This window comes from Hevea brasiliensis, chromosome 5 (assembly GCF_030052815.1).
Source record: "Hevea brasiliensis isolate MT/VB/25A 57/8 chromosome 5, ASM3005281v1, whole genome shotgun sequence".
NCBI classification, from domain to species: Eukaryota; Viridiplantae; Streptophyta; class Magnoliopsida; order Malpighiales; family Euphorbiaceae; genus Hevea; species Hevea brasiliensis.
In genome coordinates, this window is record NC_079497.1 from 16722168 (window position 1) to 16738330 (window position 16163).

Here is a 16163-nt window from a genome sequence, read left to right on the forward strand (position 1 = left end):
TTTTACCAAAAGATATCTGAAGGAGCGGAAGCATGAAAGTTGTTCATTAGAACATTGAATTTCAAAAAATTTTCTTCTAGGGTTACATGCATCATACCACATCTGCTATGCGCCTAATTAATTTCAATACTCAATTGCATATTAAAACACTTTTAATATGTATTAGGATCTATGTTTGCCATTCAAAATTGTGAATTAACAAATTAATTCATTTAAACCCTAGTTTAAAAGAGGAGTTAGAGCACTAACCTCTTTGATGCACTATGGATGTGATTGGTACCTTTAGGAAGCACTTAGGACCCCAAGTGTTGTCCCTCTAGCATGTCTACACCAAGATCACCAATAGACAGCCCTCAATTTGCTTTTCAAGCCTTTGCCAACCAATTATAAATTGGGTTCTTACCTTTAGAGAGGTTGTATGTGTGTATAGGATACTAGAAACAATTTCTAGCAATTTTAATTTAAAGGGAATGGAGTGATTCTCTTTGAATTGATGAGAAAAGATAAAGAGATGAGAGGGAGGAAGAGGTGCCACCACACATAAGTGAGAATAAGAGTGAGTGTTTCTTCTTTTCTTTTCCCTTTTATAATTAGGTCATCACTTAAATCCTATGCCACATATCACTTCCACATTGCATCTCATTTTTAATTGACCTAATCACATTAAGCCAAGTGTTAAAGCTAAACTTAATGTTGACTTTGATCATCTTACATGATAGGAAGATAAATGGCAAGCTAATATGGTGTCACATGTCATCATGTGAAATGACCAAATTACCTTTATGTTGTAATTTTGAGTTCTCAACCCAAAATCATTATTTCTCATGGTGCCACATGTCACTATGTAAAATGACCAAATTACCTTTATGTTGTAATTTTGAGTTCTCAACTCAAAATCATTATTTCTCCTCTTCAAATCAATTTATATCAAATATAAATTAATTAATTAATTTCTATTAATTAACTTCTCACAATTAAATTCATATTTAAACACTTTAAATATAAATTTAACTTATACTATACATCCAATAACCTAGATTTGGTTTCAAGTCATACTAGGGACTTTGCAATCTTATTGCAAACCAAACATATTTAATTAATCAATTAAATCACAATTTACTTGGTGATTATCTTGTGTATGTGTGTGACTCACTAGACTCATCACTAATTGGCAATGAGATATGATATTAACTTTTAATATCATCAGAACTCTTTCTTACCATAAATAATTTCTCTAAATTATTTTAAGCATCTCATAGACCATGGTTGACACCTAGCATAGCGTGCCATGGCCACCCAATCAGTAACAAGGAATACCTTAAATGAACCTTTAATCATATGTTACCATGCGCTAGAATCTCTCTGTTATAAAATCCTAATTCGAGCTAGAGTCATGGTTTATATCAAACACTCATTTGCTATGAATATTATGTTCTCTTTTAATTTCAGTTCTTGATTAATTAGATTTTCCTATCAGAAACTCTTTTCTGACTAAATCTGCCTGTCTTGGTCAGGAACTTGAAACATCAAGAACAATTAAATGAACATAGGACTTTATCCCTATTTACTTAGGGTAACAGATTCCATCTTGATCAACACCTACCTCCATATATGACTAGTAGGAGCCAACACATGCCCATATATCCATACACAGTACAAGTATGAAAGTAGTATTAAACTCAAACTACCTATATACAAGATAACTGTGTTATCTCAGGTTTAAAGATTATATGCACTGATATGATATATGACAATGCATTGACAAAAGTAAACTCTATGTGCTTGTCATATGCATCACTGGTTCGGCCTACTTATCATGTATAAGTGCCTATTATGTTTGTTATATGGCATGAGACTCACCATTCCATCTTATTTATATCTCATATAAATACCTTTGAAACAAACATGATTACAATCTTTCTGGATAAGTCATGTCCTTATTGTGAAGTATCCTCGATTGTGAACCAATTTATGATACTTTGTGCTAGAAATACTGTCACTCATATTCTTAACAACTTAAAAATAAAATTTCTAAAAAAATATTAATGGACCTTTACTATTACACATAAATACATTATGTAAACGAAAAAGTAAAATTTCCTTTTATTAATAAAATATGTACAAGATACATACTAAATGATATGCTCTAAGACATACTACTAACAATCTCTCACTAGCACTAGAGCCATTCATTACAATATCTAAAACCCATCTTCTCAAGATGTCTGTCTAACTGAGCTTGTGACATAGGCTTTGTGAATGGATCAGCTGGATTTTCAACTGATGCTATTTTCTGCTTGGCTACATCGCCTTGCCCAACTATCTCTCTGATAATATAATAACGCCTTTCTATGTGTTTGGATTTCTGGTGAGACTGGGTTCCTTATATCCAAACAGCCTCTTTTGCAGCATCTGATGTAGCAATATACTCAGCTCTGTAGTGGAATCGGCAGTCATACTCTGTTTGGAACTCTTTCAACTAACTGCACCTCCATTACAAATGAATACAAACCCAGAGGTAGACTTTCTATCATCGATATTTGATTGGAAATCAGAATCAGTAGAACCATCCAATTGCAAGTCATCATCTCCATAAATCAAGAATAAATCCTTAGTTCTTCTCAAGTACTTAAGGATATTCTTGACAGCTATCCAGTGTTCCAAACCTGGATTGGATTGAAACCTGCTGGTCAAACTAACAGTATATGCGATATCCGGCCTAGTACATATCATTGCATACATCAAACTTCCAATAGCCGAAGCATATGGAATCCTGGCCATTTTATCTCTTTCTTCAGGTGTCTTTGGAGACATCTCTTTAGAAAGGTGGATACCATGTCTCACTGGTAACAATCCTCTCTTAGAATCAAGCATGTTAAACCTCTTTAACACCTTTTTCAAATATAGACTTTGGGATAAACCAATTATTCTTTTCTCTCTATCTCTATAGATGCGAATTCTAAGAATATAGGTTGCCTCCCCTAAGTCTTTCATGGAGAATGTATTTGACAACCATACCTTTACAGCTGTCAACACACCTATGTCATTACCTATCAATAGAATATCATCCACATATAAGACATGGAAAGTGATAGCACTATCACTAACTTTCTTATATACACATGGCTAATCCACATTTTTTATAAAACCAAATGACTTAATGGCTTCATCCAAACGGATGTTCCAACTTCTCGAAGCTTGTTTCAACCCATAAATGGATCGCTTTAGCTTGCATATCTTGGAACCATCTTGGGATTCAAAACCCCTAGGTTGTTCTATGAAAATATTTTCTTCAATGCATCTATTGAGAAAAGATGTTTTGATATCCATCTGCCAAATCTCATAATCATAGTATGCAGCTATTGCTAATAAAATTTTAATTGATTTAAGCATGGCAACAGGCAAGAAAGTCTCCTCATAGTCTATTCTTTGCCTTTAGCGAAACCCTTTCATTACTAGCCTTGTTTTATAGGTCTCTACCTTTCCATTAGAACTAATTTTCTTCTTGAAAACCTATTTATTCCCGATAGGTACAATACCTTCAGGTGGGTCAACAAGATCCCAAACTTGATTCTTATACATGGAATCAATTTCGGATTTCATAGCTTCAATCCATTTTGAAGAGTCTATATCTGATATAGCTTCTTCATAGGTAAGTGGATCATCTCTATGATCTACTTCTTCATGAGTAAAAAACTCTTGTTCATCTTCATAAAGGAAACCATATCTCACTGGTGGGTGAGATATCTGGTCGATTTGCGAGAAATTACTGTAGATTTTTCATCAATAGGTGTAGGTTGACTAGATGGATCTATATCCATTTGATCTGTTGGTTGGTCAAAATTCTTCAATTCTGATTCTATTTGCCTTCCTTTGCCTCATTCTTGAATAAACTATTGTTCAAGAAAAATGGCATCTCTGCTTACCATAACCTTTTGTGATGTAGGCAAATAAAAATAATATCCAAAACTCTCTTTTAGATATCCAACAAATCGACCCTTTTCTGATCTGGTTTTCCAATTTATCAGTGTTCAGCTTTTTGATATAAGCTGGACAACCCCAAATCTTAACATGCTTAAGACTTGGTTTTCTTCCATGCCATATCTCATAAGGTGTAGAAAAAACTGATTTTGATGGAATCCTATTCAGAATATGTAAAGCTGATTCTAATGCAAATCCCAAAAAGAAGATTGGCATATCAGTATAGCTCATCATACTACGTACCTTATCTAATAGGGTACAATTTCTCCTTTCAGATACACCATTCAGTTGTGGCGTTCCTGGAGGAGTCAGCTGGGAAACAATGTCATGTTCTTTCAAGTATTCATCAAATTCAGTACTTAAGTATTCACCTCCATGATCTGATCCAAGAGTTTTAATACTTTTCTTGTTTGATTTTCTACTTCAGATTTAAATTCTTTGAACTTTTCAAAGGATTCATGTTTGTATTTCATCAAATACAAATACCCAAACCTTGATTTATCATCAGTAAAGGTAATAAAGTAATGAAAACCACCTCTAGCCATTTCCTTAAATGGACCACATACATCACTATGTATTAGCTCCAAAATATTTTCAGCTTTTAGTCATTGTCCAACAAAGGGTAATCTAGTCATTTTACCCTGAAGGCAGGATTCACAAGTTGGAGTATATTCAGAACCCAATGAGGATAAAATCCCCATTTTCTCCAGTTTTGCAATCCTATGTTCTGCAACATGACCTAATCTTAAGTGCCAAATATATTTTGAACTTGAGTTGATTTTCACCATGGCATTGCATCCTTTTAGATTGCTTGCATTCTTTTGGTGTTTATCATTATTATCCAAATAATAAAGACCATCATGCATATAACCAGAGCTAATATATTTATTTCCAAAATAAATATTGCAAACATCATCTGTGAACTGAAATTCATAGCTATTTCTAGTCAAACTAGATATAGAAATGATATTCTTAAAAGCATCAGGCACGTAAAAAATATTATTCAAACACAAAACATGTTCACACATGTAAAAAAATTTAGATCCTATTACTAAAGCTCCAACAGTTGAGCCATCGCCAATCCGGAGTCTAATATCTCAAGCATGCAAGACACTACTGTTTGCTAGTTTCTGCATATCATAAGAAATGTGAGAACTGGCACCAGTATCTAAAACCCAAGCTGTAGATGAACTATGAGTATCATCAGCATCTAAATAACAAGATATAGACATACCTTCTGAAGGTGTATCCTTCTTGTCCTTCAAAGAAGTAAGATACTCTGGGCAGTTCCTTTTCCAGTGCCCATCCTTCTGGCAGGGGAAATACTTTTCTCTGCCTCCATCAGCTTTGGTCTTCCCTTCCTGTTTGGCTATCTTCTTAGAAGGTCCTGAAACTTGAGGTTTCTTTTTCTTATTGCCCTTCTTCTTGTTGGACTTTCCAGCTGAAGAAGATGCAATCAAAGCTACCTCTTTTCCTTTATTGCCCGACATATTCTTTTGGCAATAACAAGCATGTTAAGTAAACTAGCCAAGGTGTATTCCTACTTAGTTATATGGAAATTTATCACAAAATTCCCAAATGACTCAGGTAGGGACTGAAGGATCAAATCCGTCTGCAGTTGGAAATCAATGTTAAAGTCAAGATGTTCCAGCTGCTCTATAAGCCGAATCATCTTGTGGACATGATCCCCAATATTCTGTCCCTCAGACATCCTCATTCAAAATAGCTACCTAGATATCTCATACCTAGCATTCCTACTATGCTCACCATATAACTCTTATAGCTGAAGGAGGATCTCACTTGCACTCTGCATGTTCTCATGCTGCTTTTGTAACTCATTACTCATAGAAGCAAGCATGTAACACTTGGCTCTCACATCATGCTCCTTCCACTTGTCCAAAGTGTCATGTTCCTCTTGAGTGGCCTCTGGAGATAAGGGACCAGGAATATTTGAGTTTAAAATATCCAATAAGTTCTAGGTTCAGGACAAGTTTTAAATTTCTTAGCCAATTAGAAAGATTAGGTCATGTCAATCTATTGTGATCAAGTATGCTCACAAGAATATTGGATGGTGGTGGTTGTTGAGTGCTCATTATTATCAGAAGAATAACTGTAGAAAATAACTAGATTAATTAGTAAATGTATCAAGTAATTAACCAAAATAATTATGGTCTTTTAATTAAATTGGTCCTCCCACTAACTTGGCTAATCCTACACTTCTAAAGTAGGAAACGGAAATTCTAGTTGGATGGATTTCTAGTGGGTGATTGAATTCTTATAGTCTTATTGATCATCCTCAAGTACATCCATTATTGGAATTATAATAAACTATAAGTGAGCAACTCCTTGCCCATCACATCTCATGTGAGGTTCAATCCTTTATCTAACCCCTAATGCTCAAAATCTCAGGCACATCCATTATTGATTCATCTTGCATTAGTTAAGTTGATCCTATTAAGCCAGTAAACATGCAAATAATTTTAATGTCCTCAAGCATATCCATTATTGGGCATCAACTTATTTATATATTTACAACATCTCATGCTTAACAATTATTCTTAAGAAAATCTCTTAAATTAAATGCATCAAATGCAAATATTTAAAATTTCTTAAAATAATTGCCTTAATGGAGGGCTCATGATATGATTTAATTATACCATTTCTAACTTAATCATTTGTTTGGAAGATTTAGTGGTCGGCTTAATTATTATTATGCATGCATATATCATATACTTGCATACATTCCCATACATCTCATGCATACATGGATAAACAATAAATATGGTATGATCATAGAGTTTCTAAGGAATTCAATTCTGAGCCACCAAGAATTGAATTAGGGTATTCCTAGGTGTATTTCATTCATTCATTTTACAAGAGTTGCTGAAGGTGTACATAATCAACACTGATAAACAATAAATATGGTATGATCATGGACTTTCTAAAGGATTCAATTCTGAGCCACCAAGAATTGAATCAGGGCATTCCTAAGTGTATTTCATTCATTCATTTTACAAGAGTTGCTGAAGAGTACATAATCAACTCTTGATCTTGATTTCCTCCCACTAGTCCCACCAATGCTCTTGACCTCCTTGATCTTCTTGCAATCTAATTATATTATAATCATTGGCATACCAAGGTGAATTTATAAGATCATGGACTTTAAAGTCCTCAAATAAATGAAATTACAACCCAAATTATTACAACACTTATAATACATACCACCAAAAAATAAAATTAATTATTTTACAACCCAAAGAAAATAAAAGAAATAAATCCAATCACATTGGTCTTTTGTTGTCCATGATCATCCATCATGCATATTACCATTTAACAATTAAATAAAACATACATACTAAAATTAAATTGAATATCTCATATTCAATTAAAAAATTCAGATTTGAATCTCATTCAAACAAATTTAAAAATTCATATTTGAATCACATTCAAACAATTGAATCAAAATTTAATTGTGTGATTAAAATTCTTAATTAAACAATTTAATTAAGTGTGGACCTTAATCCATATACAACAATTGTATAAAGAATCACCAAACCATGCGCACACTTTAAATGTAAAAACCATGCGCACACTTTCATGGATACAACACCATGCCGCCACATATATGAATGCAACCAGCAATGAATCAATCAAAATTGATTAAATCACACAATTAAATCTCATATTAAACAATCTAAATGGCAAATATAGTGGTTCTGATACCAATTAAAGGAGCGGAAGCATGAAAGTTGTTCATTAGAGCATTGAATTTTAAAAAATTTTCTTCTAGGGTTACATGCATCATACCACATCTGTTATGTGCCTAAATAATTTCAATACTCAATCGCATATTAAAACACTTTTAATATATATTGGGATCCATGTTTGTCATTCAAGATTGTGAATTAACAAATTAATTCATTTAAACCCTAGTTTAAAAGAAGAGTTAGAGCACTAACCTCTTTGATGCACTATAGATGTGATTGGTACCTTTAGGAAGCACCTAGGACCCCAAGTGTTATCCCTCTAGCTTGTCCACACCAAGATCACCAATGAGCAGCCCCCAATTTGCTTCTCAAGCCTTTGCCAACCAATTATAAATTGGGTTCTTACCTTTAGAGAGGTTGTATGTGTGTATAGGACACTAAAAACAATTTCTAGCAATTTTAATTCAAAGAAAATGGAGTGATTCTCTTTTAATTGATGAGAAAAAATTAAGAGATGAGAGGGAGGAAGAGGTGCCGCCACACATAAGAGAGAATAAGAGTGAGTGTTTCTTCTTTTCTTTTCCCTTTTATAATTAGGTCATCACTTAAACCCTATGCCACATGTCACCTCCACATTGCATCTTATTTTTAATTGACCTAATCACATTAAGCCAAGTGTTAAAGCTAGACTTAATCTTGATTTTGATCATCTTACATGATAGGAAGACAAATGGCAAGCTAATATGGTGTCATGTGTCACCATCTTATGATGCTACATGTCACCATGTGAAATGACCAAATTACCCTTATGTTGTAATTTTGAGTTCTCAATCCAAAATCATTATTTCTCCTCTTCAAATCAATTTATATCAAATATAAATTAATTAATTAATTTCTCACAATTAAATTCATATTTAAACACTTTAAATATAAATTTAACTTATACTATACATCCAATAACCTAGATTTGGTTTCAAGTCATGCTAGGGACTTTGCAATCTTATTGCAAACCAAACCTATTTAATTAATCAATTAAACTCTTCAATTAATCAATTAAATCACATTTTACTTGGTTATTATCTTGTGTATGTGTGTGACTCACTAGGCTCATCACTAATTGGCAATAAGATATGATATTAACTCTTAATATTATCAGAACTCTTTCTTACCATAAATGATTTCTCTAAATCATTTTAGGCATCTCATAGACCATGGTTGATACCTAGCATAGTGTGCCATGGCCACCTAATCAATAACAAGGAATACCTTAAATGAACCTTTAATCATATGTTACCATGCACTAGAATCTCTCTGTTATAAAATCTCAATTCGAGCTGGAGTCATGGTTTATGTCAAAACCCAATTTGCTATGAATATTATGTTCTCTTTTAATTCCAATTCTTGATTAATTAGATTTTCCTGTCAGAAACTCTTTTCTGACTAAATCTGTCTGTCCTGGCTAGGAACTTGAAACATAAAAAATAATTAAATGAATATAGGACTTTATCCCTATTTACTTAGGGTAACAGATTCCATCTTGATCAATACCTACCTCCATATATAACTAGTAGGAGCCAACACATGCCCATATACTCATACACAATACAAGTATGAAAGCAGTATCAAACTCAAACTACCTATATACAAGATAACTGTGTTTTCTCAGGTCTAAAGATTATATGCACTGATATGATATATGACAATGCATTGACAAGAGTAAACTCTATGTGCTTACCATATGTGTCACTAATTCGGCCTACTTATCATGTATAAGTGTCTATCATGTTTGTTATATGGCATGAGACTCACCATTCCATCTTATTTATATCTCATATAAATACATTGGGAACAAACATGATTACAATCTTTCTGGATAAGTCATGTCCTTATTGTAAAGTATCCTCGATTGTGAACCAATTTATGATACTTTGTGCTAGAAATAATGTCACTCATATTCTTAACAACTTAAGAATAGAATTTCTAACAAAATATCAATTGACCTTTTCTATTACACATAAATACATTATGCAAACGGAAAAGTGAAATTGCCTTTTATTAATAAAATTTGTACAAGATGCATACTAAATGATATGCTCTAGGGTATACTACTAACAATAACTTCTTTTTTTGGGCCACAAATAAGTTCTAATTATTTAAATTATAATGTTTATACAAATATTCAATTTCAAGAAAAAAAGGTGAGGAACATCTTGAATTTCTTGAAGATGTAATTATCACTCAACAAGATGCAAGGCTAGAATTTCATAACAAAGAGCAAGAAGTGCAATTTGAAGAATCAAAGATTTTGGTGGTTGGGACTTCACCACTGTAAATCCAAGATGATAACAGTGAATTGAAAATTTTCGAAGAACCTATTATAGGGAAAGAAGTTGATGAGGCAAGAATAGTTTCGAGGTGAGGAAAACCTTACAGAAACTTTGTTTAGTCTAAAGGCAAAACTGAAACTTTCTCTAGATTTCATCAAGATGTTATTACAACTCAACAAGATTCAAGGTAAGAATTTTGTAATGAAAAGGAAGAAGTGCAGTTTGAAGAATCAGAAGTTTTTATTAAAAAATTGTGAACTAAAGAAAGAAGCCGATGAGAATGAGCAAAGAAAGGGTTGAGGAATTGATCATAGGAAACGAAAGAAAAACATAGTATAGAGAGGACAGGGAAAGAAGCAAAACAGAAAAAAGAGAAGACAGCAAAAATAAAATAAAAATAAAAATAAAAATTCTCTTGTTCTTGGTGAATTGAAAAGTTTCAACTATAGTTATGATTAATTTTATATATTCAAATATTTGCAAAGATGTAAATGCAAAAATGGAGTTCATTACTCAATCTTATTGCTGCCATCTTAGAAAATAAGATAGTATTTTCTCTAATTTCAATTTTTAATTTTTCAGCATAATCAAGTTTTCTTTGATCAGAGAAAAATGAAGCCGTTAACGAAAACTAAATTTAATAATGATTTTTTATTTAATCTTTTATTATAAAATTAATGAGTTTAAGTTTCTATTATTTAAGAAATTTTAAGTAGAAAATAATTTTTTATTATTTAAAAATTTTATCATTATTTAAGAATATCTAAATAGTTCCATTAGGATAGTTTTTTATTTTATTGGTGCTGATTTTTGTTCTTAGTTAGATTGGCCTAATATATATTTTTTTAATTTTGAAATTCTTACTTTTAATAATAGTACTAGATATTATATTAGTTATTAATTTTTATCTAAAAGTCTCCTGTCGCTTCATATTGACTTTTATTAATATTTAACATTTAAATTTTGTAAAAATATAATTATTTAATCATTACTGACAAATGTAACCCGTACATTTTCTGATATTTTATTATACTTTTTATAAAGTTTAATTTGATAGTTAACACTTTTGCAAATTTCAAATTTCATATATAAATACAAAGTTAAGTGACTGTTCAAATAAAATTTAGGTATTAAAAGATGTATTAAGCATATTCTATAAATTTTTGTGTTATCTGAATATTTTAGTAAAACTTATTATTGATGTTTACAGTTGAGAATTAATAGGAAAAGATATTTAATTCTCTTTCCTTTGAGTAGACCTAGTTATTGGGTTAATTTCATTCATTAATTCTCAACTTAGTTATATAAGTAATATTTTTTATTTTAATTTGTATTATAAAAATTCTTAAATTTTAAATTAAGTATTATAAAAATTCACATAATATGTTATTACGAGTTCTTAAGTTAATTTATGACTAAATTTCATTTATTGTCCCTTAACTTCGATAAATATACTATAGACATCTATCAATTTTACTTTAATTATCTCACAAAATTTTTAAAAAATTTTAACTTTAATTTAATATATAAATAATTTTAATACAAACTATACTAAATAATAATTAAGATTGGATATATTATTTTACTAATTTAAGAAATAAAGACAATAACTATATACAATATCAACCTATATAAAAGAATAAAATCATTCATACTTAATTAGGGTTTAAATATTTTCAAAATAAAGTAAAATAATTATATGTTATTAATTTTTTTATTTTATTAAAATAAAATAAAAGGATTTAATATATATTAGACATAAATTTTATATATTAATCTAACTTGAATTAAAAAATAATATATTGTAAAAGTAATATTTTATATGATAAATTAAATAAATAAATAATTATAAATATTTATAAAATTATTAGTCTATTTTTAAAAAATGTGATTTTATTATAAATAAATCAAAAATAAATGAAAATTTAAAATTTAAACTTATTATAAAGTTAATGGAAAACTATGATAAATCTATTTAAATCGAGGGACAATGATTAAAACTTAGTTAAAAATTAACTTGGAAACTAATAATTTACATGACTTTTAGTGATATTCAAATTAAGTTCAAAGATTTTTATTATACAAATTGAAGTTAATGGGTAATATTTATACAACCATTTAAGTAGAGAGATTATAAGTAACATTAACCCCTAGCCATCAGTCAATTTTGGATAAAAATAAGTAATTCAAAATTGAGAAATAGAATGAACCGAAACTAGATTAATCCTATGAGGTTCTAGCTAATTCTGATTCAAAATTATTCAAGACCAATTTTAATGGCAATTTCAATTTTAAATTTCGATTGATTTAATCCAATTCAATTCATGTGATACTTTTCAATATCCATCACGTTGTATTTTTTGTTTAAATATATTATTTAATCTCAAAATTTTAATGAAATTTATCTAATTTTTATATTTTAAAAATAAAATATTCAATCTATATATTTTACTTGTCTCCTTAAAATTTTTTTTATTAATCAACGTTAATCAAACTATTATTTAATCTCTATTTAGAACAAATTAATTAATTAATCTTATATTTTAAAAATATTATTATTTAATTTTTTATTTTAATAAAAAATAATTAATTAATTCATATATTTTATTAAAAAATTTTAAAAAATACTATTGAATAAAAATAAATATTTTACTATATAAAAATATATAAATTTATATTTTTTTAATTATTTAAATATTTTTATTCAATTTATTCAATATTATTTTTATATTTTCTTATTTATCAAATAATTTTTCTTAATTACTTAGATATATAAAAGAGAAAATAATATTTTTGCCCAAATAATTTATAACATTTCTTACCAAAAAATGAAAAACAAATAAAAAATGGAGAAGTAAAAAAAGAACATAAGTATAAAAGAGAATAAACATATAAAGAGAAATAAGAAAAAATATTAAACACAGAAAGAGAAATAAGAAAAAATATTAAAAAAAGAATTAAAGTAATTTAAATATAAAAAATAATTAAAATTAAATTAAATTAAAAATAATTAATTAATTTTATTAAAATAAAAAAATTAAAAAATAATGTTGATTAACAAAAAATAATAATAAATAAATTAAATAATTTAATAAAATTAAAATATAAAAATTAAAATTTATTTTTTAAATATAAAAATTAAATAATTAATTTTATTAAAATACAAAAAATAAGTAATAATTTTTCCGTAAAACCGATCTCAATTCAATTTCGATTTAGAGTTGGGAGAAGATGCTTAAACTCTGGTTGCGGGTTTAACTCAAGCCGAATCTAATCCTGTCCGAGACCTATCCCTTTTGATTGTTCTTTGTTACTCCACATCATAAAGGCATGTTAATTTAAGGTAACAAAAACCATTCATGACATCATTTTCAAATGGGTACAAAAGAAGTGGGAAAAAAGAGCCCAAAACTAAAAGAAGCCACTTGGAAATCTATGATACTACAGTACGATAACACGGAAATACATGACTACCGTAGGCGAATAGAACGCCCGAGCAACATTAGTGATTTATCTTGAGGCACTGTTCTGCTCATCAATATTGACCTCAGCGCTTGAAGTTCCCTGAGCATTTGCAGCTTCTGGTGGGGGACCCGATCCTAGTAATAGAGGAATTTGTTTCTTTTCAGTACTGGAATTGCCATCTGTGGACTGATTTGCAGCCCAAGCTCTGAGAGGAGGTTCAAAATGCTTGCTGGCAACATCAGGTGGTAAGGAATCTTCTCCAGGGAGAACAAGAAGCCCCTTTTCACGCAGAGATGATGGTTCATTGCAGTGGGCATTCCAGAGTGAGTCTACCAGTTGCCTCTCCTCTCTAGCTGCCTCGAGATCTTCAGATGACATCAAGCTGATACCCTTGATCCGTTCTTCAAGCAGTTGCTTTAGTTTCTCATCTTCTTCCCCTAATCCGCCATCATTTGCACCTTTCTTATCTCGAGCAAGCTCAAGAAGGCCCCGAAGTGCAGCCTCTCGCACCTCAGCATCTTCACTTGATGCAAGGTGCAACAACATGCGTGGGAACCCTAGCTCACTCACTACACTGCAATCCGAACTATTCTCATGCAGTAGGTAATGGATCAAGTTGAGAGCTTTCCTAAAATTAAAAAACAAAAAAATTGATTATATCAGAAAATTAATTGAATATCATTACAGTGGTAAAACTAGATCACCACCATCAATATGCTTGTAGTTTCTTATCACAAGAACCTTTTCAGTCAAACCATAAGAAGTTCTTCTCTTTTGTTTTCCAGTAACTAGAACCATATGATTGCCATCAAACAAGAACAACAATGACAGCATAACTAAATATTAATCCAGGAGTACCTTTGGAATCTCACACTTTCAGAACCTAAAGCATCTCTCAAGCCCGCATAACCGTTTGCAAGACGAAATGCAGTAATACCTAGCTTGTTGTGACGAATTAAAGCTGGGAATTATCAACAAATAACTCACTTTAATATCTTTCCAAAGTTCCAAGCCACGAATGCAGGGAAAACATAACCAGTGCACAACAACCATAATCAATATAAAGCTAAAAGCAGCACTTACAGGAAATTGCCCCGAGTGCTTTGGTCCGAACAGTCACATCTGGGTCTGATGTGAAATTAGAAAGAAGAGGTTCTAAGCCATTTGCTTCCATAACCAATTGCTGACTACGGGGATTATTCTGGACAATGGTGGTTACAACGTCTGCAGCCTTTGCCCGAATGTTGGCATGGGAGTTCTTCAGATAACCAAGGAGAGGAACCAGACCACCAATAGAATGAAGATCTGTCACATAAGCATAATTAGGAAAAAAAACTAAGAAAAACTCTTCTTTTTATTAAATGAAACAGTGACATTCAGTGACAAATTGATAAGCCAATTTTGAAGGTAAGTAAAGATGGGAACAGAGTTTAGAAGGAATGGATCCTCCACGAGTACACTGACGTCTTGCTGCTAGGCTTAAAGGATACCATAATGTTTCAAACAAAAACTCCTCAAACTTACAAACAGCATGGTGAACCATAAAGTTTTAAACTGCGACATACATTACAACTCATTACAACAGCAAGAGGAACGACAGAGATAAGAGCAACTTTCATCTAGTAACTAAATTAAAACTGGAAAGCTTACCATTAGCCATGTCAATAGACTCGACATGCTCTTGAAGTTCCTCCAGCATATCTGTAAAGTAGCATTAATTCGGACAACAATCAATACCCAATACGAGAATTCCAATTTTTTTAATAATAACTATAGATTTTCTTTTGTTTAAGAAAAAAAAAATCACAACAGACAAACTCAAAGAAGTACCTTCAATATCAGCAGGAGTAACTCTTTGAGCCTCCAAGACCTGCTCTGGGGTTTGCATGACAAGGGTTATCTCCTTCATACGTTTAATGACATCAACACTCTGCGCTTGCATAGCTTCCATAAACCATTTTCTATCCTCCTCACTATCACACCAAATTAAATGCTCATGAAAACACATTAATAAGAGAGAAATTCCAATAAACTTTTCATTGCTTGATTGGAATTAAAAAAAAAAAAATCCCAAATACTCTATATTAATTCAGTTCTCAGAATTGCAGCTTTAGGTCTTATAGAATAAGAAACACCAAAGATTACCTGAGATTACGATTGGATCCAGTCCCATCAGAGTGAGCGAGACTCCACTTTAGCAATCCTTCCCAGTTGGGTCCGTCTTTGGCCATAATCTACTACTTCAAATTGAGCCAAGAAGAAGAACCCTAATAATGGCTATGTAATGTAGTTATACTATCTTCTCTGATAATCGAAAATTTAATAAAAGCTGAGGGTATAAAAAACAGATTCTCTATGAGGAGACGTTGTAATATAAATAGCAAGCCAGGAGCCAAGCAGAAGCAAAAAGAAATTTCTGGAAACGTCTCCAGGATTCCAGGCAATCGTAGGGCAGAGTCGACAAGCAAGGAAGGGGAAACAATGGAGAGTGTGTTCAGATCCAACAACATTATGGGCCTTCGCTTGGGTCTAAACATTTGAGCTCGGCTCACTAAACAAATTTAATAAATCATATAATTAAATTACATAATTTTCAGATTTTAAAAATATATAAATATTTTAAAAAAACAAAAAATAACAAAATCCATGAGTAGCTTTCAAAAGAAAGACACAAAATGCTAAT

The 16163-nt window shown here is 30.9% G+C and overlaps 1 protein-coding gene across 1 annotated transcript; it reads right to left on the minus strand.

The window, feature by feature from the left end:
- Positions 1-13352: 13352 nt before the first annotated feature.
- Positions 13353-15997, minus strand: LOC110647778 (hsp70 nucleotide exchange factor fes1). The gene is made up of 6 exons (XM_021801758.2): positions 15626-15997; positions 15311-15453; positions 15131-15181; positions 14564-14785; positions 14339-14441; positions 13353-14108 (listed from the first exon to the last, which is right to left on the minus strand). Exons 1-6 carry the CDS (start codon positions 15709-15711, stop codon positions 13526-13528), a joined length of 1188 nt encoding a protein of 395 aa, XP_021657450.1. The 5' UTR covers positions 15712-15997; the 3' UTR covers positions 13353-13525.
- Between the last annotated feature and the right edge of the window lie 166 nt (positions 15998-16163).